Source organism: Equus przewalskii, chromosome 16 (assembly GCF_037783145.1).
Source record: "Equus przewalskii isolate Varuska chromosome 16, EquPr2, whole genome shotgun sequence".
Taxonomy (NCBI): domain Eukaryota; kingdom Metazoa; phylum Chordata; class Mammalia; order Perissodactyla; family Equidae; genus Equus; species Equus przewalskii.
The window spans coordinates 78,404,562-78,431,268 of NC_091846.1; the positions used below are offsets into that span (position 1 = coordinate 78,404,562).

At 45.8% G+C, this 26,707-nt stretch overlaps 1 protein-coding gene across 15 annotated transcripts in view; it reads left to right on the plus strand.

The window, feature by feature from the left end:
• ARHGEF7 (Rho guanine nucleotide exchange factor 7) overlaps nucleotides 1-26,707 on the plus strand; it is a 155,699-nt gene that overhangs the window by 75,547 nt on the left and 53,445 nt on the right. For 14 of the 15 annotated variants that reach the window (XM_070579285.1, XM_070579288.1, XM_070579280.1 and 11 more), the window contains 2 exons: nucleotides 2,105-2,306; nucleotides 15,328-15,416. In XM_070579285.1, the coding sequence (XP_070435386.1) occupies nucleotides 2,108-2,306; nucleotides 15,328-15,416 (288 nt within the window). In that variant the 5' untranslated portion in view covers nucleotides 2,105-2,107. Of the gene's footprint in view, nucleotides 1-2,104; nucleotides 2,307-15,327; nucleotides 15,417-26,141; nucleotides 26,378-26,707 lie in introns of those variants that run through there. The other variant, XM_070579289.1, reaches the window with a different exon arrangement.

The window sequence follows — 26,707 nt, forward strand, 5'->3', positions numbered from 1 at the left end:
TCTCAGCATTGCCCTCTTTCTCCTCCAAGACTTTGATGATACCAGTCTCAGATCTTTGTTCTTTCCCACGAGTCCCTGGGGCTCTCAGCACTTTCTTTCACTCTGTGAGTTGAGTAAATTTTCTAAGTTCTGTTTCTTCTCTGAGATTGTCTGCTTTCCCTGTCTATTTAGAGAGATTTGTAATTGCTTTTTGAAGTCTTTGATGCTGCAAACCCTTTTTGGTGATCCCAGCCTCTGCTTCATCTCAGTGTTGGCGTTGGTGTCTTTTTTCATTCCATCTATGACTTTTCTGGTTCTTGGAGTGAGGAGTGTTTTCCATTGTGTCCTGGACACTTTGGAGAGTGTGTTAGGAGATGCTGGATCCTCCTTAAATCTTGCATCTTAGCAGGCTGTAGCCCTGGTGGGTTTAGTGTGACTGTCCTGGCCTAGGTTGGTAGGCTGTGGTTCCAGTGACAGCTTAGTTTCCAGAGTCTTGTGGTAGTGTCTGGTTGGGCTCATTCACCTGGTGTCTCTGGGGTTCTGCTGGCCCCCTGACTGTGCTGCTGGATGGGCAGGGCGGGGGGGGAAACGCTGGGCCTGGGTCCTCCCCTGAGGGTGGGTGCAGGGTGGGGAGATGCTAGGCCTGGGTCCTCCCCTGAGGGTGGGTGGAGGGTGGGGGAGATGCTGGGCCTGGGTCCTCTCCTGAGGGTGGCTGCAAGGTGGGGAGATGCTGGGCCTGGGTCCTCCCCTGAGCGTGGGTGCAGGGTGGAGAGACACTGGGCCTGGGTCCTCTCCTGTGGGTAGGTGCAGGGTGGGGAGATGCTGGGCCTGGCTCCTCCCCTGAGGGTGGGGAGGTGCTGGGCCTTGGTGCTCCCCTGAGGGTGGGTGGAGGGTGGGGAGATGCTGGGCCTGGGTGCTCCCCTGAGAGTGGGTAGAGGGTGGGGAAGTACTGGGCCTGGGTGCTCTCCTGTGGGTGGAGGGCAGGAGAGGTGTGTGTGGGCACATGGGGCTGCCTGCTGCCACCTGGTGGCGATGGAGACTGGGACTTCCTTTCTGATCTTTGCTGATGTTGCTGGCACGGGCAGAGTGCTGGTGCTCCGTAGGGCATGGGACGTCTTACCCAGTCCCCGTGGACACCCAGTGCAGGCTGAGAGGGCTCACCTGCTGTCGGTGGGTGAGTGCTCTGCCTGCTCCTTCCCTTGCCTTTGGCCAGGAGAGCAGGCTTTTGTTCGGGATGTGTTTTTGTTTACTCCTGTTGGCAGTTCAGGGTTGCAGGCCTCTCCAGCATCCAGTCAAGAATAGATAGATGGAGATAAAAAGAAACTATAGCCAGTCTGCCTTCCTCTTTCTACCTTTCAGAGATCTGAAAATGTGCTTAACCGCTGAGAAAAATGCAAATTAAAATGAGCTACCATTTCTTTCCATCAGTTTGGCAATATCTAGTGTTGGTGAATGTTTGAGGAACTAACTCTTAGGTACGCTGATGGAAATGTAGCTTGCTGTACATTTGTAGAACTTTCTTAGACGGCACTTTAGAAAGAGGTGTTAAAATTTGAAGTGTGTCATACATACTCTCTGACCTGAATTTAACAGATAGGCTTATTTACAGGTGTGTTGAAAGATAGATGTACGAATAGTTTTAACACAGCCTTGTTTTGCAATAGAAAAATACTAGAAACAGCCTTAAATCCCGTAATGGAGAATTGGTTAAGTAAGTACTGGCCCAGCCATACAGTATAATATTACACATTTAGTTAAGACTAAAGTAATTGTAAGTACTGCTGGGAAAATGACTGTAGTATGTTAACTTTTTGTCAATTGTAGGGAAGTATGTACAATATAATTCCATATAAACATGTGAAAGTGTGTATGTGTTCATGCAGGCAGAACGATGGCAGGAATAAGAGCTCTCAGGCCGTTAAGAGGGTTTCCTCCAGGACTGTGAACGGGGGTGCTGGTGGTCAAGGTGCTCTGTGGAAGATAGGAAACTTAAATTTCTCTTCTTTAAACGTTCCTTTGCTACTTGAATGGGGCAGTTATGCTACATTTATAATAGTGCAGTCTAATCTAATTGTTTTATAATGATGTAGACCGTGCTTCATGAAATTTTTCTCCCCCTCTCCAGGACATGACCGATAATAGCAACAATCAGCTGGTAGTAAGAGCCAAGTTCAACTTCCAGCAGACAAATGAAGATGAGCTTTCGTTTTCGAAAGGAGACGTCATCCATGTCACTCGAGTGGAGGAAGGGGGCTGGTGGGAGGGGACGCACAACGGCAGGACTGGCTGGTTCCCCAGCAACTACGTGCGAGAGATCAAGCCCAGCGGTAAGTGGCGTGTTGGCCGAAGGGCCCATTGCTTCTCTTCTGGAGGAGGAGGAGCAGAGAGACCTGAATGTGCTCTGTGCCGAGTGCTTTCCTTCACTGAACCTGTCGCAGTGACCCTGGCTGAGGGTGCAGATTTTTCCCTGTTCTTTTCGGTTCAGTGGAGGTGATTTTTACCCGCACATTGGGTGCTAGGATAAAGGGCTCCATAGTTACAAACCAGCATTTCATTCAGTCATGACATCAGCAGTTTAAAATAGAGACTTACTGTCTGTTATTTTCCATAGGTAAGGACAACATCTCAAATCTGTGTTTATTTTTGCTGTTACACTTTTATATTAAGGTAAAATTTATTGTCCTTTTTTAAGGCTAGTGTCAGGACTCGGAGTTTGAGATTATCTTGTGGGCTGTATTCAATTTTTATTGCTATGAGTGCTTTTGCCAATCACGTACAGTTAAGTAATTTCTGTTGGTTTTTTTGTTTAATGATAGTATTTTAGGGGCTGGCCCCGTGGTTTGCATGCTCCGCTTCGGTGGCCCAGGGTTTCCCCAGTTCGGATCCTGGGTGTGGACCTCGTACTGCTCATCAGGCCGTGCGGAGGTGGCGTCTCACATAGCAGAACTAGAAGGACCTACAGCTAGGATATACAACTACGCACTGGGGGGCTTTCGGGAGAAGAAGAAAAAGATAAAAAAAAAAAAGATTGGCAACAGATGTTAGCTTAGGTGCCAAGCTTTAAAAAAAAAAGTATTTTAAAATGCATCACTTTCCTTACGTTTCCTGTAATTTAACATTATTTTGTTGCCTTTAAAAAATTTTCAGAGGCTTATTATTTTGAAAGGGAATAGTGGTATTTGGCACTTTTTTCATTTCTGCTTAGGTGTGGTTCACACGATGGAATTGAAAGTGCTCTCTGAGGCTTGGGATCTGTGATTTATGTCACAAAGGTGTGGCCGTGAAAGTTTCATAACGCTAGAGATGGGAGCGCTCAGCACAGGTTCTCTGTGTTTGTGGAATGCCTGTGCTGTGCTTGATGCTCACAGGGTAGTGAGTCTTCCTGAACACGCGTTGCTTCATGAGTCGGCACGTGTGTTTGACAAGATGCTGTGGACAGAGACTGCTAGGTTTTATGAGTGCAGCCATGTAGTTCTTGCCCACATGGATTCCTACATGTTAGATAAAATGTCTTTGTATGGAACTTGGTTAGAAGTTCTCCGATGAGAAGTAGAAGGAGAATGAGTTCAAGACCAGCATCCAAAAGGGGAGGAGTGTGGATGGCTGGAGAGAAGGAGATGGGGTGGGATTTGCAGAATGAGTCTCCCATATCTTTATTTGCATCTTGTCCCTTTAATGGGAAAATGCTGTTGTGTGGTGCAGCTTCTCTAGTTCTGCTTGGGGAAAGAGTGGTTTCTAGTTAGTGGCTGATAGAGAGGGAAGTGTGGGAAGAGCATGATGAGAAGTTCAGCTCTGCTTGGGCTGGTGGGAGCCCTCAGGAGGCCCGCAGACGTTGCAGGTGTGGAGTCAGGGGAGCAGCGTCTCACTTGCAGGGCTCTCGTGGGATGCAAGGGTTCAGGGTGGTTTGGTGTGTGCTTCAGTGCCTGCCACAGAGTAGGAGCTCAGTGAGTGACAGTTGCTGCCATTTCATTTTTTTAAGGCAGCAAGAAAAAAAACATTTTAAAATGTAAATGTACTTGTTTATTTTCTCATCAATGACCTCAAACAATAAGTATTTTAATAAGGCAGCTGGCCTGATTTGTAAACGTCTCTGGTGTTGGATTTTATTTTAGGAATAACACATACCTATTCTTTCTTTTTTTATTGTGCTAAAATATACATAATGTAAAATTTACCATTTTAACCATTTTCAAAATTTTTTTGTGTACAGTTCAGTGGCAGTAAGTACATTGATATTATTCAACCTTCACCACTATCCATCTCCAGAACTTTTTCATTTTCCCAAACTGGAGCTCTGCCTGTTAAATAACCCCCCATTCCTGTCTCCCTGAGGCCCTGGCAGCCCCGTTCCACTTTCTGTCTCCGTGAATTTGCTGCTCTAAGAACTGCATGTAAGTGGAATCATTAGAGTACTTGTCCTTTGAGTCTGGCTTATTTCACTGGGCATAATGTTCTCAAGCTTCATCCACGTTGTAGCATGTGTCAGAATTTCCTTCCTTTTTGAGGCTAAATAATATCCCATTTTAAGGAACAAAACCCATATCTCTGTTTCTCCTTTTCTCTCGTACTACTACCACACTCACAACTCTTCCCACAGCAGGTGTGGGTTTTCCACACATCACGCAATTCAGTGATACCAGCTGGGGTCCTGCAGCTCAGTTAAGTTCTGACACCATCTGCCTGGAGTTAGCGTCAGAACCCACAGGTTCAGGGCTCAGTCCACAGGACTGACCCACTTTACCTCTGCTTCCGGCCAACTAGCTGTAAATTGGGCCTCCCATGACCCGCTCCTTGGGTTGATAATTTGCTGGAGTGGCTCATAGAACTCAGGGAAGCACTTACTTAGATTTACCAGTTTATTTTGTAGTAAAGGATATAGATGAGGAGGCACATAGGCCGAGGTCCAGAAGGGTCCCGAGCACAGAAGTTTCTCTCCCCGTGGAGTTGGGATGTCCCACCTTCCTGGCATGTGGATGTGCTCACCAGCCTGGAAGCTCTCTGAACCCCACACTGCTGCAGTTTTATGGAGGTTTTATCACACAGGCTTGATCGTTTATTAACTCAGTCTCCAGCCCTTCATTCCTTCCTGAAGATTGGGGATGGGCCTGAAAGGTCCAGGCCTCTAATCGTGGCTTGGTGACCAGCCCCTCATTCCAGGAGGAGCCATCCGGGAGCCCTCTCAGAGTCGCTTTATTAGAACAAAAGACGTTCCTGTCACCCAGGGAATTCCAAAGGATTTAGGAGCTCTGTCAGGAACCATCATCAGAGATCAAATATTAGAACAAAAGATGCTCCGACGTTCTTATCACTTAGGAAATTACAAGGGTTTTAGGAGCTCTGTGCCATGAACCAGTATATATATTTTCTATTTCACCACCTTATTTTGTGTATCCATTCATTGTTGCTGGACGTTTGGGTTGTTTCCACCTTTTGGCGTTGGTGAATAGTGTTGGTGTGAATATCGTGTATGCAGATTCCTGTTTGAGTCCTTGCTGGCAGCTCTCTGGTATATGCCTAGGAGTGGAATTGCCGGTTCGCATGGTGATTCTGTGTTTCAGTTTGGAGGAGCCGCCATGCGGCATCTGCAGTGGCTGCACTGTTTCCATGCCTGTCAGCAGTGCTCAAGGGCTCCGGTTACTCCACATCTTTGCCAGCGCTTGTTTTCTGTTTGTGATAATAGCCATCATAATGGGCATGACGTGGTATCTCATTGTTGCTATTCTTCTGTAGTTGTTGATAATAAAAACAATATTTTTTCATTATTATTATAATAAAATTAAAAATATCCAAGATTTTTTTGGCTGTTTATTATATTCTGGTTACTGTATAAAGTGCTTTTTATCTGTGACCTCATTCAGTCTCACCACAACCCCAGAAGACAAGTGGTGTCGAGATATTCTGGGCAGAGGCTACAAATAAGTCCCATCCTTTTAATCTATCCAGGTGTAGAACCAGCTGAGAGTGTGGCGCTGGTATCAAGCTGATAGGATGGAAATGTCGCTTTGACTTCACGGACATGGCTGTTGGGAAATGTAGCTCAGTCTGCGACTTAGTTGGACTTGCCACTAGTCACCTGGTCAGTCCTTGGGACAGCTGAGCAGCCCCGGTACTGGCCTGCAAGCCTGAGGGCTGGGACAGGCTGGATCCAGGCTCTGAGCCCAGCTCTGTGGCCAGTCCTGAAGTCTGATGATTCCTTCTTTTCCTGAGGACAAGAGAGCAGCGCTGGGCCCTTTCCAGGAGGACGCTGGAGTTGAGGAGGGACGGGGCGCATGAGGTGGTCTTTCCCTTCGCCAGTGTGGGCGAGGCGGTCACAGCACTGCTGCTCCGGCTGACACCTGTTGAAACTGAGCCATCTTGAATTCTGCTATGAATGACTCATTTAAATGGGAACTTTGGTCTGATCTTGAGTCGATATACTAAGAGTGCAGGTGGATGATTCTTACTGTGCAGGTATTTCTCCTCATGAAGTCTTAAAAGTTAACCTTTGATGGTTACACTGAAAAGACGGTTTGTTGGTCTCAAAGTCCTCTGCGGGTGATTTCTGGGAGTTATTTTCAAATGGCTTGAATGTCATCAGTGTCATCTGTTGGTGGTGGTGTGTTTCACAGCACGCTGTTACCTTTTAAGGGCTAATGATGGAGAATGAACGTCTTGTTTTCAAGCCCTGTTTTTGGAGTGGAATGTTGGGCGTAAGAGCTGGTGGGGACAGACGCAGCCCTGGAAGCATCAGCCATTGCATGTTTATAAGTGTTTGCGTATGTCAAGAGCGACTATGTCGCCTTGTTCTGCGTGAAATTCCCATTTTTGCTTCTTACTCTGCTTCCTTAGTGTGTGTGTGAGAGAAAGAGGCTCCTTTAAACGTGCATGTAACTGCATTGTTGTCAAAGGGTTCTTTGTAGGGGGTCACATAGAATCCCTAGTTTTTGTACCAAACTGAGACCTAAGTAACTTTGTAAAATTGCCTTTTTTCCTGTTTACTTTTAAAAATATAAGGAATAACATATTTGCTCATATTGGTGATCTGACAGTTGAATCAAAGGAATGACATCTTTTGGGAATAACTTTCCATCCCTAGAGTTCTCAGATTACCTGAGTATATTCTGAGGAAGGTTATCACCATCTGATTTTAAATGTGGGCATTTTGAGACAGAAAGACGTAAAACCACATTTTTACCATATCCATTTATAACAGTCAAAAATCAAACTGTAGGATCACAGTAACATTTCAGTATTGCATTTTTTTCAGTAAATTATGCACCTTTTGATTTTGGAGTAGGTTTCTTTTTTTTGAAAAGTGTGTTTAACATGTAAGCATTGCAATTTACGGTATAATTAATGCTTCATTTTCTGTGAACAGCATGTGCCGGGTCCTAACATACAGACTCCTCTAACTGGCAGTCATGTTAAGATCATTTCCTTGTGACACAAAAACACTGACTTCCTTTAAATTGTGAGTTTCTCTTCTGTGTTAAATTTTGATTTGATTTACAAGTATTTTTATTGCATCAGCAACCCTGAGGTCTACCTTTAAGTGATATCCTCTGGGCCGAGTATCTCCAGGCAAGCTCTCAAGAATGTCCAGTTTCTCCCTTGCCCTTGGGGAGGCGTGAGTGGCTGCCATTGTTTGCCCTCTTGTGGTGAGAGAGGCAGTATTCTCATCCATGTCACTGTGGTGTGTGTTTGTACCTTTGCCCTATGTGTGGTTTCTTGTTTGAAATAATCCCTCTTTGAAGACAGCTATCTCCCAAAAACCTGCATAAGGATCTTTCTAATGCTTGCTGCAAATGCCCTGTACATTCTTCCTGAATACTATTTTGTGGGAGATATGTCATTGTTACTTAGCATTTATTTTCTCTACACGTTTTCGATGTGTCATACCCATGGATTTCTACTGCAGATTATGTGCACAGACATACATGTGCATTTTTCACATTCACACGCGTACACACATATAATAGAGAATTTCTTAAGTTCAAGGGGGATGGAAGGAAAGAGAAGCAGTAAGGCAGTTTCTGGGAGTGAGTGAGCTGTATCTTTAATGAGCGTTCACACTGCCACTTCCTAGGTTTGTCACTTTTTAATATTTTCTGTTTATTTTTGACATCAAGAAGTGACATAAAATGCAAGCCAAGTTTTGGACAGTTATTAATTTGGCCACGAAAGAACAGGGTCTGATGTAATCTGCAGGGAGAGGGACAAAGCAGCACAGAACCTGCGTCCTTTGTGTCTCTGGAAATAAGCCTGTGCTCTGGCCCTTACTCCTCTTTGGTGTGGAGTGGGTTGGGCACGTGTGTGTGTGTACGTGTATGCGTGATGTTAGGTGTCTGAAAGCAGCCAGGATGAGGCTGCGCCTCTCCAGACTGTCTCTTCAAGATGCACAGTTTTTGATAGGCAGGAGGAGCATGCACTGTAAGATTTGCCCCTCTGAAGCGTGTGTGGGGAACCTAGCACAGTGGACAGAGGGATCTGGGCTTACATGGCTTGCAACTTTTTCTGGAATGTGGAAGTGAATGTTCCTCCAGATTAACATGGTAAACAGGCACTCACCCAAACACCAGTGTTCCTGGGTGCCGTATGGGACGTTCTGGGAGCGTGGCCGTACCCCATTGATGTGATGAAACATGCTCAGTTTTGTGGACGCGCCCCACAGGTCCACTGACGTGTAGTAGTTTGGGGTCAAGGTTGACAGTCTTCCAGCGTTAGAGATGTTCTGTTAAAAAGTTTCATTTTTATTTATAAAGCGTTACGTTAAAGTAAAACAGTTGTTGTTTCATGTGACAACAAAGCAAGTGGGACAGAAGAGCTTAGGTGGAAAGCAGAGCTCTCTTGCTGCTCCTTCCTCACCCCAGGGAGACCCTGTGCTGAGCGCCCTTCTCGTGAGGAGCTGCCTTCCGGAGCTTTCCTGAGCGCTGGCCTTCTCTGCATTGCTTTGTGTCCCGGAGACCTTGTCTCTTGACTCCTGCTCTTCCCCTTCCCTCCCTCCTCCTTGCAGGCTTGTTCTTTACACTATTTTGTTGCTTCCCTTTATCAGCGATACTAAATAGTACCCTTCAGTCTTGATTATGTATCTCCTGGACATTTGTCAGTTGTCTCTTGATGCCCCACTTTGTGACACAGGAACTTACCTTGACCTTTCTTTACCCTTTGTTCTGCTTTGGTCAGCTATGTTTTCCATAGTACATTGTCAAGGTTGTTATGACACACTTGGTTCTAAAACCACAGCAACATCCATTCCACAAATATTTACTTGAGTGACCACTGTTGTGGGAACTGGGAAAATAGTGAAAAAAATCAACAAAGTGTCTGTCCATAAATTATGAAACTTACCTGAGATTTCCTGAATAGAAAATTAAGTAGAATAAATGATGAAGGAGGTGTTCATCCTTTGTGCTCGCTGCTGGCATTGAGTAAAAAAGGAGGGGCACTGTTAGAAAATTAAAAAGACTTACGAGACGTGGCAGTCACATGCACGGTGTAGATCTTATTTAGTTCCTGATTCAAATAAGCCAGCCATAAAAAGTTGTGACGAACAGGGAAATTTGAATATAGACTAGGCATTAGATGGTATTAAGGCATTATTAATTTTTTCAGGTGTGATAATGGCCTGATGCTAGGATTTTAATTCAAAAAAAGAAAAGGTTCCTCTGAGCAAGACGGACACTAATGTATTGATGGGTAAAAGGACACAGTTTCTGGGATTTATTATATAATGCTTCCAGAAAAGAAAAAGGAGGGAGATAAGATCAATTCAATGTTGATAACTGTTGATGCTAATAAGTAAGAGTGTGTTGTGCATACACACACAAACATCCATACACGTGGGTCTTCTACTTTTATGTATGTTTGTAAATTTCTGTAGTAAATTTAGGGAAAAACCAGTGATGGCACACTTTCAGACAAAGGTTCAAGAGTGTTTACTATTTGCACATCATCACTAAAAGAACTAGGAAGATGAAGGAGAAGACAGTTGAAACCTGATAGGAAGGGGTATAGGACTGAGGACAGTGACAGGAGAGCAGCCGGGACCGAACGGTGGCCTGGCCAGTGGGGTATAACCGAGGTGGTGACGATACTGCAGGAGCTGGGAGGGAGAGGGCTTGGAGTTGTTCTCAGGGCTGAGGCTCCTGGAGGGCGCAGCCTGTGAGGGTTAACCCTCTGCCCTGTGGGGTCAGTTACACACATCTCAGAGCCGAAAGCAGTGGAAGTGTGGCTTTCAAACAAGTGGAAGAGGGAAATAAGCAATAACAGGAACTCTTATTATTCCAAACAGAGGCAGAAGAAAAGAAACCGTGATAGTTGAATCACGTGAGATTGCCAGTATCTGGCTGCCTTTGCCCCACGCAGGGGGAGAGGGCTGTTATGTGTGGGCTTCCCAAAGTGTCAGGGCCGTGAGTGCTGCTTCAGGCGCCTTCCCGTTCATCCAAGGGCAGGCTGTGATTTTGGCGGAGCTGGTGTGCTTTAACCCAGGACGTGAGATGTCCTCATTTCTGGAAAGTATCTTCTCAAGTAATGCGTCTCTTGTTCCCTTTGTTTTCTCCTGAAAATCCTATTAAGATGTCTTATTTTGCCCTCTGTGGCTTTTAATCTATTTTGCTTATTTTTAGTTTCTTTGTTTTGCTGGATGGAGTCCATTCCTCAGATGTCGTTCAGTTCACCAGTTCCCTCCTCAGCTTAAGTCCACGGAGATGTACAGCTTAGTGACCATTGTATTCATTTCTAGAAGTGATCTCATTCTTTTCCAGCTGTTTTTCATGTTCCTAGTACCTTTTTTCTTCATTGTGGTCCCGTTTTCTTTCCAGGCATTTTAAATGTACTTACTCTATAGTTTCCTGATCACCCCATTATTTCTGTGTCTTGGGTACGAGTTCCTTTGTGTATTGTATTTCTTTACACTCTCGGTGGTTTAGTTCTTCAGAGCTTGTGCTTTTTTGTTATGGATTCGTCTCTGATGGATGGTTGTTCAGGTGGTCCCTCTGTATCCTGGGTTGCAGAAACCTTCCTACGGAGAGGAGTGACATTTGCTTCTTCAGAACCCGCGGAGGGTTTTCTTGCTCTAGGCTCATCCTGGTGGGCCTGCAGGAAGACCGTGTAGCTTTGGGTCGCCTGCCTCGGCAGGGTTGGGCTCCGGGTTTTGATCTCTCATAGGCTGTGTCCCCTGTCCTCGAGTAGCCAGCATACTTCCTTGCTGTTCCTCTGGACCAGTGGAACCTTTTCTCAGCCTTAGGGGTGACCAAGAAATCCCTCCCGTTTTACTGTGCCTGGTGAGACCAGGGCTGTCTTGCCCCTGCGTTGGTTGCAGCCAAGCCCTGGGACCGGCCCTTTGTGTCACTGTCATTGGTGGTGTTTTGAGATCCTCCTTACTTTTGGCACCTAGGGATCCCCACTCCCTTTTTCTTTTAGCACATTTATTTTTAAATTCTGATGTTTTCAGCATTATTTTTAGTTTATTGCAGGAAAGAGAAGATCTGCTCTGGGGACCCTGGAGAGGTCACACTACATCGCGTTCTCGCCATTTCGCTGCTCCTCAGTGAGGGAATTGTATCAGTTTTTGGCTCTCGGATGGTCCAAGATTGTTCTGTTTTTCTTAGGATATTAGGGGGGCTGAGTGTCTTCTAATATATTTTCTGTGAATTTGTTATGAATGGCCATAACTTCGCCTCTGATATATTACATTTAATGCTTAAAATTTTTTTTTGGAAGCAGGTACTAGAGGGTTCCTTAAAGCCGTACAGGAGTTCCTGCGGTAAACCCAGGCAGCGAGGCTCCCGCTCCCTAAGGGAGTTCCTGTGGTGGACCCGGGCACCGAGGCTCCCGCTCCCTAAGGGAGTTCCTGCGGTAAACCCGGGCACCGAGGCTCCCGCTCCCTAAGGGAGTTCCTGCGGTGGACCCGGGCACCGAGGCTCCCGCTCCCTAAGGGAGTTCCTGCGGTAAACCCGGGCACCGAGGCTCCCGCTCCCTAAGGGAGTTCCTGCGGTAAACCCGGGCACCGAGGCTCCCGCTCCCTAAGGGAGTTCCTGCGGTGGACCCAGGCACCGAGGCTCCCACTCCCTAAGGGAGTTCCTGCGGTGGACCCAGGCAGCGAAGCTCCCGCTCCCGCTCCCTAAGGGAGTTCCTGCGGTAAACCCGGGCACCGAGGCTCCCGCTCCCTAAGGGAGTTCCTGCGGTGGACCCAGGCAGCGAAGCTCCCGCTCCCGCTCCCTAAGGGAGTTCCTGCGGTAAACCCGGGCACCGAGGCTCCTGCTCCCTAAGGGAGTTCCTGCGGTAAACCCGGGCACCGAGGCTCCCGCTCCCTAAGGGAGTTCCTGCGGTGGACCCAGGCACGAGGCCCGCTCCCTAAAGGAGTTCCTGCGGAACCCGGGCACCGAGGCTCCCGCTCCCTAAGGGAGTTCCTGCGGAACCCGGGCACCGAGGCTCCCGCTCCCTAAGGGAGTTCCTGCGGTGGACCCGGGCACCGAGGCTCCCGCTCCCTAAGGGAGTTCCTGCGGTAAACCCGGGCACCGAGGCTCCCGCTCCCTAAGGGAGTTCCTGCGGTGGACCCAGGCAGCGAGGCTCCCGCTCCCGCTCCCTAAGGGAGTTCCTGCGGTAAACCCGGGCACCGAGGCTCCCGCTCCCTAAGGGAGTTCCTGCGGCGGACCCGGGCACCGAGGCTCCCGCTCCCTAAGGGAGTTCCTGCGGTAAACCCGGGCACCGAGGCTCCCGCTCCCTAAGGGAGTTCCTGCGGTAAACCCGGGCACCGAGGCTCCCGCTCCCTAAGGGAGTTCCTGCGGTAAACCCGGGCACCGAGGCTCCCACTCCCTAAGGGAGTTCCTGCGGTAAACCCGGGCACCGAGGCTCCCGCTACCTAAAGGGAGTTCCTGCGGTAAACCCGGGCACCGAGGCTCCCGCTCCCTAAGGGAGTTCCTGCAGTGGACCCGGGCACCAAGGCTCCCGCTCCCTAAGGGAGTTCCTGCAGTGGACCCGGGCACCGAGGCTCCCGCTACCCGTGCTGTTCACCATGTCACGTCCCCGTGCGACTATCCCTAGAGCCTGGACTGGGATGTGAATGCTGAATGCCCTCTGGCGTGGGCGTTTGCTGGGAGACTGCATAGCCCTGTGATAAGAGCCTTGCATCGTTGGCTGGTGGGAGTCGGCCTGAGTGAGAGCCAGGCACGGGCTCTCCCATCCCTGCTGTCCTCCTGGGACCTGCCCTGACTGTTCGCGGTAGTTAGCTTTCTTGCGGAGAGAGGGCGTTGCAGTTACTGGCACTGCAAGCAGGCATTGCTCCTCTGTGTGACAGCTCAGTGCAGGGGCTTTATGGCCATAGAGCCCTCTTGTTGAGAGCTGAATACGAGGTTTTGCGGATGAGTTCATGAGACCTCCTAGCCCAAGAGTTTTGGTTTAGAGGCCAGCAGAATTGTGAATTCCCTTTTTCTAAGGGAGAAAAGACAACTTCTTTGGACTTAAGCCTGAGTTGTCTGGTTCTCTTCTGCCTATCTTTTATTTTTATATAATATTAGTAACCTGAAACTTTGTTTTGAAAAAGCTTTTTCCCTTTAGTTCTCATAGTAAATTAATTGAGTTTTATTAACTATAGTGTGAGATGTGCCTTAAGTTGAAGTGAAGTGAGGCACTGTCAAATTATTTGCTTTTAAAATAACTTAGAGCAGGTTCAGAGTCATTCTTGTGAATCAACTTCACTCTTTCCATGTACTGTTGATCATCCTGATGGCTGTAATTTAGGCATCAGTGACCTCCCCTCTACTATTATTGTGTATTCTTCCCCCAAATTTCAGATTTTAAAGATGAAAAGGCATTGTTTTTCTTAGGATGAAAACATGTCATAGTTTTTTCTTCCACAGTTTAATTCTTTGCTGTGGATATAAGATTGAGAAGGAAAGTGTGTTACCTAGAATAGATTGGTTTTTCTCCTTGTATTTCTTGTGGTTTAGAAGTAATTTATTTCCCATGGAGTTCTGATTTCCATCCTGTGGGCAGAGAGGATTCTTTCAATTAGGGATAACACCTTCTGTTTTGTTCTTTATTTTCAACCATTTGGAAAGCTTCTACAGTGAGGCATTGAAGGAAGAGTTAGATAAACCACTCCATGGTTAAATATAGTGTGTCTTGTTTTGGGCATTTTGGGTTTCTGTTGCTAAGAAGGTAATGGAGATACTGAGCAGGCATTTGGAATTAAGCACCTGAAGCGTGGGTGTGTTTGTGGTTGAAGGTGCTGTTTTAGGAAATACTATCTAAAGAGAGGGATTCTGGACTGTGTGCTCAGCGTCCTTCCACTTAACACACCAGAGGGACAGTAACAGCGATTCATACAGCAGGACCCTGCAGGGGAGACGAGGGGAAAGGTGTTGTATCAGTCAAGTCCCTTAGGAAATGCTCATTGGAATTTCTCCCTTCCTCCCCACCAGCCCAGGTAGCCTTGGAGAACCTGCGATTAACAGACACACCCACTCCCAGAATCAGCAATAGACACAGACAGACAGATAGACCCACCTCACAGCACCTGTGATAGACAGACACACCCACCCCTCAGAACCAATGATAGACAGACACACCCTGACTGTCCATAGTACCAGTGATGGACACCCTTCCCGCCCCCGCCAAAAAACCAATGATAGACACACACACACATATTCTGAGAGCCGTGTTATCAGTTAACAAGTACTTCTTCAGTCTCCCTTATGCTGAATAAGTCTCTTTTGAATGGATGTTGAATGAAAGCCATGCAATTTTAAATCTTTGAGTGTTTGCAGTAATCATGGCTGCTTCTGTTGTCCCTGGGGTGGAGGTTATTAAGGCAGCGTGGTTTTTCTAGTCTTCGCCCCGGCTTGGCTAGGCTTTCCTTCTCCTTTGTCTGTTGCCTTTAGCCAGACCCTACTTGTTTAGAGAGACTTGCATTCCGAGTGATCTGAATCCCTGAAATACAGTCCAGACCATGGGACTTGATTGTCTTGATGTTGTTACATGTGTGCCAGTGTTCTTTCTTGTCCTGTTGGGGCAATATTTTACCTGTGCTGCACTCCTAAACTGTATGTGTAGTTTGTGACACTTAGAGGTCTTTGTTTGCTGACAGCACTGGAGCAGAATCTGTCAGAGACTTTCAGCCTGAACCCGGAGGATGGGCTGAGGGATGCAGGGTTGTGAAGGGTGCGGCTCCCTGACCTCAGGGTTGCGTGTGAGGAGATGCGGACGCCGTGATGCCTCCCTTGCACGCACAGGCATCTGTCCAGCTTCCCCTTTTGTTTGTTGTTTCACTTAAGGTTGCTGGACCAGCACCTTTAGCTGTGTGGGGGGCTGGTGCATTTGGTCATCTCTAGTGTCGATCAGTAAAACTACGTTACGTTTTTATTTCAGAAAAGCCTGTGTCGCCAAAATCCGGAGCGTTGAAGAGCCCTCCCAAAGGATTTGATACGACTGCCATTAACAAAAGCTATTATAATGTGGTGAGTAATTGCAAAACATTTTTAAGAATAATTTGATTTTTGAATGTCTCTAAAACTCAGCAATATAAAATACAGGTAAACTACCTAGAGTTTGAAGAAGAACATAAAAATTCTCCATTATTTGCTACACAGATATAACACCATTAATATTTTGGTATGTTTCCTTTTAATCTCTAAATATATATAATATTCTTATTTTTGTTTTAATATTGTATATATGGAATGGTACCCTGTTCTTATCACATAACTTGATATTGTTATTATTTCCGCATACCATTGCATGTCTTCAAAAATGAGATTTTAAAAAGATGCATAATGTGATTTAAAGATTTTATATGCATTGAATGCCATTATACTCGTATTTGGAGTAGATGCTTAGTACTTTAGATCAATATAGTTGTTAGGTTATTTTGTATCTTAGCATAGTCTTTTCTGGTGCCTGATGTACATATCCAATAGCATGAAATCCGAGGAGCGTGTCTCGACATTGTGCGTAGCAGAGACAGTGTTTCACAGTACTAAACCTCGCTGCATTTTGAAACTCAGTACAAGCAGTTTGTGAGCTTAAAAAATATCTGCAGTATTAAATCTAATATCTAATTCAGACCTTCTTTGTCCCTAAACAGTTGCATGTGCTGCAGAAATAGAAAATGATATTTTTTGTTTGGATAAAATTTTAAACTACTGGCATGATATGCTCAGTGTGATAAACCAACAGAGTAAGCTTTCTAAACATGGATGTGTTTTGAATTCTGTGGGAACTGTGCGTTTCTTTAGTTATTTCTTCCCCCACTGCCAATCATTTTTGTTTCTTGATCAGAGGATATAAATCTGAGTCCATGAGACCTTTGAATTTTTGAAGTGAAATGGCAACTAATTATAGTGTTTCGTTGGATCAGCCCTTTTATCATGTGTGTTTCATTTTCTGTGCTTTTATTAAGAAATGGTGAAAAGTTGTGACAGATTTCGAGTCTGTTGCACCCCCTGACCTGTGGCTGCAGTGTGTGCTAGGAGTCTGCACATCCAGCTTTCTCCTAAGCACTGGCCTGCCGTTTGCCACCAGATCTTCTTGCAGAACCAGTTGGGCTCGGGGGAAGCTGGCTCCCTTGGCAGGTGTTCGGTGGGCGCCCTCTGGCACCAGGCCCTGTGCAAGGTGGTGGGCACACAGCAGTGGGCAGGAGCGGCAGGAGCTTCTCCCTCGGCAGCACGTGCTGCAGGGTGGGCGATGAGGGGTGGTTTGCTCTCCCCTCCCGCCTGCATTTTGTTGCCTCGTTTTGCAGTTTTGCGTCTTCTCCTCTTCTCCTTCTCTGGTCTCTGCATGATGCCGCTGAACGCGCCCCACTAGCAGCCTTTAACTTCCTTTTTCCGTGTATCGGTCAACTCCAGATCCTTCTCGTCCTCAGGAGTCCCTTATTTGAGTCTCACCCTCTGCTTTCCTGATTTCTTGTTCCTTTCGCCATCTGGACTTTGACCTGTCACGTCTCAGAGTGTCAGACCCTCAGCGCATGCTGTGTGAGGGCACGGTGGGGCCGCCTGCCTTGCCTGGGCGTGCTCCCCGTGCTCACCTCCTGTTCCGTCATGTGCCTGCTGGACATTTGTTCCTGGGATATGGCTCTGCTGACTTCTTTGCTTTTGAGTCTGTATAATGTGTTATATATGTGGTTTTGTGCATGTAGCTGTGAAAAGACACAGTTTTTATGGTTCTTCAGGGTTTCCTAGTGGAAAACTTTTGCCTCGTGGAGCTGCCTTTTCCTCCTGCGTTCTCATGGAAGGCGTTGGTTTCTTTTCTGGGGAAGGCTTCATGTGGTGAAAATGCAGTGGTAATCCACAGAGGTGTTCCAAAGAGGGAGCTGCTTGTCTTCTATTAGAGTTTCTCCAAATAATTTATTAGAGGAAATTAGTTAGAGCCTTCTAAATTGGTGCCCGCAGCATTTCTCCAGTCTCTTCAGTACTGTGCTTCTGTGAGGTCGTCTGTAAAACCAGGCAGCCATGCTTTCTGCCGGTCCTGCTGGGTGGTTTTCCTTTGCATTACACATTCTGTAATCCTCTTCAGATGAAGCATGATCAGTACTCTTTTAGATTTCCACTTTAACTGTGCTTATGCAGGGAGAAGAGACTTTCTATCACATGAGCTATTCTCTTTGAATCAGCCAGCTCTGTTATTCAGAACAATGGGAAAACACCTTGACCTCAAAATCACATCCACATTCTTGTGTACGTAAAGCTCTCTCTGTAAATAGTGCGCGTTAAAATTGCGGTTGTTACGGACATGAGCTCAGAGAATTCGTAGAAATCATCTTTTGGTACAGCACTCTCACAGTGGAGAAAACAGAAAGCCCTGGAGGTTAAAGGACTTGTCCAAGGTCACACACTGGTTAGTGACTAAGCTGGGAATCAATTTCGGCTTTTCTGAATTCTGTCTTTTCAAGTTGTATAGAAAAGTAAAGTATAGAACAGAATACAACATGCAGAACAAAGTATGGTGTATAATGTGTTAGGCATTTTCGCACTTCCTTGTACAGTTTTGTTTTCATGGGAAACTACTGAAGTATAGGTATTTTTAACCCCATTGAGAGGTAAGGAGGCTCTCCAAGAGGTAAGACCACTGTGGGCTGACATCAGTAAAGACAGTTACAGGAAAGACTTAAGTCTCAACTTGGGATCAGTGGAGAGTAATGAGGAGAGTGTTCCAGGTGGAGGCAGAAACATTTTGAAATTGAGACCATGAGGAGACAGGCATGAATGGGGATGGTGATAATGTATCTTTCTGCTGTTGTGTAATGATCAAGACAAACCGAAAAACACTGTGAACTAAAAAGTGATTCTTAGTGATTTGTTCTAGTCATTATGGAACGTTGATAGTCTGTTTCTCTTCTCCTCCTGGGATCCCATTGTGCCTGTTGGTAAGCCTGATGGTGTCCCACAGCTCTCTGAGGCATTGTCCATTTCTTGTTTCTGTTCTTCAGATTGAATAATCTGTATTGATCTCTTTTTAGGTTTGCTGATAATTTCTTTTGCTAGCTCACCTCGTATTTTGAGCCCCTCTAGAGAATTTTTCATTTTATTTGTACCTTTCAATTCATAATTTCCATTTGATGATTTTTGTAGTCAAATAGAGACTATATTCAAGTCATTGTTTTTATACTTTCCATTCATTCTTTAGGCATAGTTTCTTTAATTTCTTTGGACATTTTTCTATAAGGCTTTATTATTTTAGAGCAGTTTTAGGTTTACAATAACACCAAGAAAGAGATAGAGAGATTTCCCATGTACCCCTTGCCCCCACACATGCATAGCCTCCCCCATTATCAACATCACTCACCAGAAAGGGTAGATTTGTTACCGAGGGTGAACCTACGTTGACACAGCATAACCATCAGAGGTCCATAGCTTACTTCAGCGTTCACTCTTGGTATTGTACTTTCTGTAGACTTAGACAAATGTATGATGACATGTATCCATCATTGTAGTATCATACAGAGTATTTTCACTGCCCTAAAAATCGTCTGTGCTCTGCCTCTTCATCCCTCTCTCCAGCCCCATGGCAACCACTGATCTTTTTACTGTCTCCATAGTTTTGCCTTTTCCAGAATGTCTTATATTTGGAATCATATAGATTGTAGACTTTTCGGATTGGCTTTTTTCACTTAGTAACAAGTATTTAAGGTTCCTGCATGTCGTTTCATGGCTCAATAGCTCATTTCTTTTGAGTGTTGAATAACATTCCGTTGTTGGGATGGACCACAGTTTGTTTATCCAGCCACCTACTGAAGGGCATCTCGGTTGCTTCCAACTTCGGCAGTTTTGAATAAAGCTGCTGTAAACATCATGTGCAGGTTTTTGTGTGGATGTAAGTTTTCAGCTCATTTGGGTAAATACCAAGGAGTGTGATTGCTGGATCGTGCGGTGAGGGTATGTTTAGTCTGGTAAGAAACTACCAAGTTTTCTTCCAAAGTGGCTGTGCTGTTTTGCGTTTCCACCAGCAGCGATGAGATTTCCTGGTGCTCTATGTCCTCACCAGCGTTGCGGGTTGTCAGTGTTGGGTTTGCATAGTTCTAACAGGCGTGTAGTGGTATCTCGTCGTTGTTTGAATTTGCAGTTTCTTAATGCCGTGATGTGAGCATCATCTTCATGTGCTTATTTGCCATCTGTTTATTATCTGTGGTGAGAGGTCTGTTCAGGTCTTCTGTCCGTTTTTAAAATTGGGTTGTTCATTTTATTGTTGTTGAGTTTTAAGAGTTCTTTGCATATTTTGGATAACAGTCCTTTATTAAATGTGTGATTTTTTTTTTCTTTTATCATTTTCTGTAGTTTGAAGACGCTATGTGGAGGTGTAGTTTTTTTGGCATTTATCTTGCTTGGAGTTCTTGGAGCTTCCTGGGGTCTGTGGCTTTCTTGTCTGATATTAATTTGGGGAAATTCTCAGTCATTATTGTTTCAAATATTTATTCTGTTCCTTTTTCTCTTTTCCTTCTGGTATTCCTATTACATATGTGTTACACCTCTTGTTGTTGTCCCACAGTCCTTGGGTTTGGGTGTCGTTCCTTTTTTTCAGTCTTTGTTCTCTTTGCTTTTTAGTTTCCAAGGATTCTATTGATATATCCTATAGCTTTGTGATTCTTTCCTCAGCTGTGTCTGCTCCACTACGAAGCCCATCAAAGACATTCTTCATTTTTGTTACAGTGTTTTTTTATCTCTAGCATTTCTTTTGATTCTTTCTTAGGATTTCTGTCTCTCTGATTACATTGCCCATCTTTCTTGCATGTTGTCTACTTTATCCATTAGAGCCCTTAGCATACTAATTGTAGTGTTTTAAATTCCCAGTCTGATAATTTGAACATCGCTGCCGTGTCTGCTTCTGATGTTTGCTCTGTCTCTTCAAGTTGTGTTTTTTGCCTTTTGGTATGCTTTGTAATTTTTTCTTGATAGCTGGACGTGATGTGCTGGATAAGAGGAACAGCTGTCAGTAGGCCTTTAGTAAAGTGGATAGGTGTGGGGGCAGGGGGCACGTTCTGTGGTCCTGTGATCAGGTCTCAGTCTTTTAGGGAGCCTCTGCTTCTCGACTCTGAACTCCATGAGTGCTTCTCAGGTTTCCTTATCCCCACTGAGGTGGGAGAAGATGGCTAGAGTGGTCTGGAGTTGGGAATTTTCCTTCCCCAGGTCAGTTAGGCTCTGAAGAAACCTTACCAGGTCAGGCTCTGGTGAACCAGCTTCCCCCGAGGGCAGGCCTTGTTAAGAAGAACAGGGTGCACTGGCGTATTTCAGAATGGTTCCATTCCTTCCTTCTGCTGGAAGCCCAAGGACGTTTTTCTCTGATGTCTACTGTGGGAACCTGCTCAAGCTCCTGGAGGTCAATTTCCCAGTGTTGTGACTAGGTGCCCCAGAGTTTTAACTCTCAGACTTGTCTACGCTGTGCCTCCAGCTGTCTGTCAGTCGCTGTCCAGGTTTCCTGCCTCACGCTGGGCCCAGGGTGGTTTCTGCTCCTGGGTCTCTGCTCTGGGAGGTGCGACTCCTGGTATTTGCCTGTCGGTTTCCCCAGTCCTAGACACAGTGGTTTGCCTTCTGTCCCCTCTCCCTTACGGATCCAGGAAGAGTTGTTGATTTTTTAAGTCAGTTCAGCTTTTTACTTCTTGTTAGGGTAGAATGATGACTCCTAAGCTCCTTAGGTGCAGAACCAGCAAATGGGAAGTCCGTCTTCGAATGTGCTTGTACTAGCTGCTTTGAAGCCTTTATCTGCTAAGCCCAACATCTGGGCCCCCTCACAGACACTGTCCACTGAGCACCTTTTTTTTTTGTGCATGGGTCACGTGTTCTTGGATTTTTACTTATTTTGTAATTTTTCATTGAAAATTGGACGCATAGTGGTTAAGTTTTCACACTCCACTTTGGTGGCTGGAGATTCACCACTTTAGATCCTGGGTGCAGACCTGTACACTGTTCATCAAGCCATGCTGTGGTGGTGTCCCACATACAAAATAGGGGAAGACTGGCATGGATATTAGCTCAGGGCCAATCTTCCTTACCAAAAAAAAGGAAAGAAAATCGGACATTTTAGAAGATACATTTTAGCACCTCCGGTTCTGGACACTCCCTCCTCCAGGATGTTGTCGTTGCTGTGCTTTTTTTGTTTAGTGGCTTGCTGTGAGTAGCTGCAGTTTGTCCCCCACAGTCACTGATGGACACTGTTCTTTTTTTTTTTTTTCAATTCTTTTCATCTTTTTAGGTCTGGCTTCCTAGTATTCATACTCAGGGCAGCCAAAGATTGCTCCAAGGCTGTGCTGAAACAGTTAGGCTTCCGTTCTTCACCAGTGGATCTTTATGTGCTGGGTTGATGCATGGGGGGGAGGCTGTTTAGAACTTAAAAGCAATGAATGAAAATATAAAGGAAAATACCAAAATCTATTAGGCCACGTAAGAGTTTAATAAATTCTTTGCCTTCAAAAAATAGAAACCAAATTACAAGTTAATTGGAACGTTATTTGCAAGTTATAACAACACAAGATTATCCTTAATGTTTGAAGAGCTCATTAAGACAAACATGTTAAGGTGAATAGATAAATAGGAAGGGATGTGTGCAATGTAAAATGGGAAAAACTGAGCGCTGTGTCTTAATCAGTTCAGGCTGCTAAAACAGAATACCATAGACTGGTTGGATTAAACAGTTAATGTTTATTTTTCAAAATTCTGGAGGCTAGAAGTCTGAAGTCAGGGTGCCAGCATGGTTGGGTTCTCCATGAAGTCCGTCTTCCTGTTTACAGAGGGCCACCTTCTGTCACGTCCTCACATGGTGGAGAGAGGGAACTCTGGTCTCTTCATCCCCTTATTGGGGCACTAATCCCATTCAGGAGGGGGCTCCACCCTCATGACCTAATTACTGCTCAGAGGCCCACCTCCAGATACCATCGTATTGGGGATTTAGACGTCAACAGAAGCATTTTGGGAGGACACATTCAGTCTGCTGCACTCTGACAAAATAGTTAAGCTAACCATAAAAATTTGATAGCAGTATTTTATGTATCCAGTGAGCAGAGATTTAAAGAGAGACAATCTTTAGTTCTAATAATGGTAGAAATGTAAACTCACGTAAGCTATCTCAGAAGCAATATGGCAAGTCTATATAAGATTTTGAAAATTCTCAAGCCCTTTATTCTAGTAATTCTAATTCTTGAAATCCACTCCAGAGAAATTCCCTGAAATATATTTAAAGATGTTTGTGGAAAGATGTTTTCATAGGATTATTTCTTATAGTAATAAATTGCAAGCAACCTGAATATGTAGCAGTTCAAGAATGGTTATGTAACCAGTGGTACATCCATTTATAATTATTAAAGAGGTACATGAAGCTTTAAAAAATAATGTCAGAAATATATGTTTTCATGTTAATGCTATAAGTAGAATATAAAATTCTATAAGTAATATGATCTAATTATGTAAAAATGTTGTCATAGAAAATAGAAGGAAATGTACCAGAGAATGATTTCTTTTGAGTGACAGAATTTTATTGCTAGATAATGAAAGTAATAGTGATTTTGGAGGATTTCTTTGGCACTGAAGTCCAGACTGTGTTAGAGATGGAAGGACATCCGAGAGCACAGTAGGGGCATGGAAGCCTCAGTCTTGGAGAGTGACAGTGGAAGAAAACATCCAGGATACTTTAAATAAAGAGATGATTAGGGGCCAGCCTGGTGGTGCAGTGGTTAAGTTCACACATTCTACTTCGGTGGCCCAGGGTTTGCTGGTTTGGATCCCGGGTGCAGACCTACGTGCCACTTGGCAAGCCATGCTGTGGCAGGCATCCCACATATAAAGCAGAGGAAGATAGGCATGGATGTTAGCTCAGGGCCAACCTTCCTCAGCAAAAAGAGGAGGATTGGCAGCAGTTAGTTCAGGACTAATCTTCCTTAAAAAAAAAAGGTTGATTAGTGTTTGTGATGAAGCCAGCCACCACTGTTACCTTTGTTTTCGAATGTGAAAACTGTTTGAAATCAGTCTGTTTTCGGTCTTAGGTCAGTGAATGATGAGGGGTGCCCTTGCTTTAGGTGATGGGGGGTTAGACTTTCTGTGTCATGTTTACGTACCTGTTGGTGGGCTGGCCTGGTGGAAGGCCCCTGGCTGCCTGCACAGTCACTTCGTTGTAAAATGAGGCTGATCGTGCTGGACTTGGCCTTGTGGTCTTGTTAAGAGGATTAGCACTTGGCTTTAAGGAGCCTGGCGAAGTGCTTGGCCCCTAAGAGGTTTTCATGGTTATTAGGAAGAGTAGAAGCATTTGGGGCCTTGGGCATCAGTGAGGCCACCATACCATGCTGTTGCAAACAGGCACCCCTTTGAGCATTCCTGGGAGGGCTGTGTGCAGTCCACGGTGACAGGATCATCTAATTAAAGGAAATGTGTTTGTGACATGTCCGAGCTTGGTGGGTTTGGACAGTGGGAGAACTTAACTGCACGCACAGGAGGGTGACAGACATTGCTCCTGTGGCAGAAGCTGGAGGCCCGCCCCTAGGCAGTGGTCTTGAGCCACCTTTGCTGGGGAGGAGTTGTTTCTTCAGTCGTGGGAGAGCGGGCTTTCTTAGCTGTGTTGACCTGGGAGACACAGGTCCTTAGGGCCTTTCGTGTTCAGTGGCACCCTGGTTCTGTTTTCCAGGCTGGTTGAACACTACTTTGACTTTTACCGAGTGCATTACGTCAGTACCCTTTGTTTATGGGACAGTAAATAGAGAACTGTTTGCTCCCACTCATGCCTAAGATCATGAAAAGAAGGGTAGCTTTTGCCTTTGAAACACTGCAAATAGAATGATATAGTAGGTAACAATCACTAGTTTTAGTAATTGTACAAAGTCGATGTGCGTCTTCCATAAAGTGCTGTGGCAGTCTTCGTGGACCTTTCCTGTGCTCCAGGGAAGTAGTGTGCCTGTGCCTCCCCTTGGCTCCTTGAGTTTCCTGGAACCTCGCCTGCTGGGCCGAGGGGAACCTGAGACTGACGAGCCAACATCTCAGGTTTGCGTGGAACAGCACTAACCCCAAGCCCTGGTTTGCTGCTTTTTGTTTATTTTTCACTTTCCCTTTGCTTCTCTCCACCTTAACCAAGATTGCTTTTCAATCCTCTGACATCCGCTGTCTGCCCGGGGCCTGTCTGGATAGGGTCCCTTATCTCGTGCGCCCCGGGCCTTATAGAGGGGTGTGCAGCGTTTGTTCCCTGGGCCTCTTTTAGACAGCTGTACTCCCCCTTTCTTCTGTCCCACCCACATTTCATGGCAACAGTGAGGGGCCTGCTGACATCTTTGACAAATTCTGCTCCCAGCGTTTTTATCTAATTGCCTTGTTTTGTATCGCCGAAGATCCAGATGAAGGTTTCAGGTAGTAGCAGGAGCCAGGCACAGGGAGGAGCTAAGCATTTGGTGAATGAAGGGAGGAGAAACTGAGCTGGTTAATCGTGGAGAAGGCCGTCTTATGAAATAGTTACTTCCTGACTAATAGAATCATGTAAGAAGTAGCCCCAAAAAGGATTCCAAGTTTGGGTTGGAAGGCTGTCCTAGGTGGTTTGTGAGGTTCCCTCCTACCTTAAGTCAGGGAGCTGACACTTTTGAGTGTCTGTCACAACCTCGTAAAATCCCTTTTTCTTAACAACAAAAAAAAACAAAGGAGAGAGACCCATAGACTTGTGCATCCCAAGTAGGACGTGGCAGAGCCAGGATTTGCGCCCTGGTCTGCCGGGCTCCCGTGGCTGGCTCCTCACACGTCACGGTGCGGTCATGCAAGTCAGTCTGTTTGCCAGGCCCAGACTCCTGCGGTGACACCCCAGAGTAGACCTGCAGCTTTTGCTGTGACTGTTGTATAGTAAACCTTTCCCACTGGGAAGAAATACATCCCAAGACCTTGTGAATCCCCAGTTTAGAAATGCGGTAATAACATGAATTCTTACAAAAGGCGTAGTAACGTAAAACAGAAACGTTTTATATGGCCCCTCCAAACTCTTTTTGAGAGTTACTGTTGCTAAGTAGTAAGAAGACACAGAGACCAGTAATTGCCAGTGGTGGGGGCAGTGGGGTCCCTCCTCTGTGCCCTTACGGCCTCTGGATTTGTGGAGCCCGGAAGGGCTGTAGGAGTTGCTTCCTCCAGCAGCTCCGTCCTGCCCTTCCCTCCTCTCCTTTCCCTAGAGGCTGGCAGTTTATTAGTGGTTCATGTCCTATCTTGTCATTTACTTTTTGAAAATTTAAGGACTGACTGAATGCCGCTTAAATAGACTGGGTTGAAAGGGAACGTGAATTGATTGCGTGTTTTTGTGGGGTGCGGGCAGGGCCTGGTTAGGTGGGTGGGAGAGGGTTAGAACAGTTGTGCCATTCTTTAGTTTTTCCTCTTGTGCTTACGAACCAGGATTATGTTTTTGGGTTTTGGTTTTAGTTTATGATGATAATCTTTTATCTGGATCAAATCTTTAAAAAATTACTTCATGTTTTCTGTTTCTTCTCTGATATGCAAATCAGTTATTTATTTCTAAAGGACTATCAGTGACTGGAAAATAAAATATATGGTGCCTACTAAAATTTGCAGTGGGGCTGTGACTCGGGAGCTCAGCCCTCCTGAGCACCCTTACTGCTGGGGCGGCAGAGAGAGCTCTGTGTCTGCGAGGTAATGAAGTCAGCCTTCTTTGTTTTCCTTTGCTGTAACGGCTGACAGTTCAGGGATTGTCTGTGTGGCTTGCCTGATGTCCTCCTCCTGTGTGACACCATTGTCTGCCTGGACTTGGCGCTCCACGCCTCACGCCTCAGGGGGAGCTCTCGCTGGCTGGCCGGGCTGAGCCCGGGTGCTCTTCAGGGCTGTGGAGTAAAGGCTGCTCTTTCCGTGGAAGCTGCACGCGCTCTCTGGTCCCGGGCTTCGTGGGATGGAGTGGTGGCAGCGGGCTGTGAGGTCTCATGGGGTCCTGCAGCAGCCAGAGCGTGCCGCAGCTAAGGAAGGGAAGAAAGGTGATGGCCGGAGCCCACAGATGTGCTGCTGAGCTGGGGGAGGGCTGTGTGGCCTCCGGCAGCGTGGACGGTCGGTCGGTGTCGGCATGAGTCAGTTAGCCAAGTTTTGGTCGTGTGTTTGTGGAAAAAGTTAAGTGTGACTTGGATTGTTTGCATGGAAGTATTATAGAACTTGTCTTTAGCACTTATTTGAAGATAATGTTTGAGAGTAGTTGTTGAAATTAACCAACTTAACCATCTGAATGAATGTAGCTTTTTGGCACAGAATGCTTTGGCATGGTTTTTGGTACATTCTTACAGGAAGCTTTCATATCTGCGTATATGCTTGAT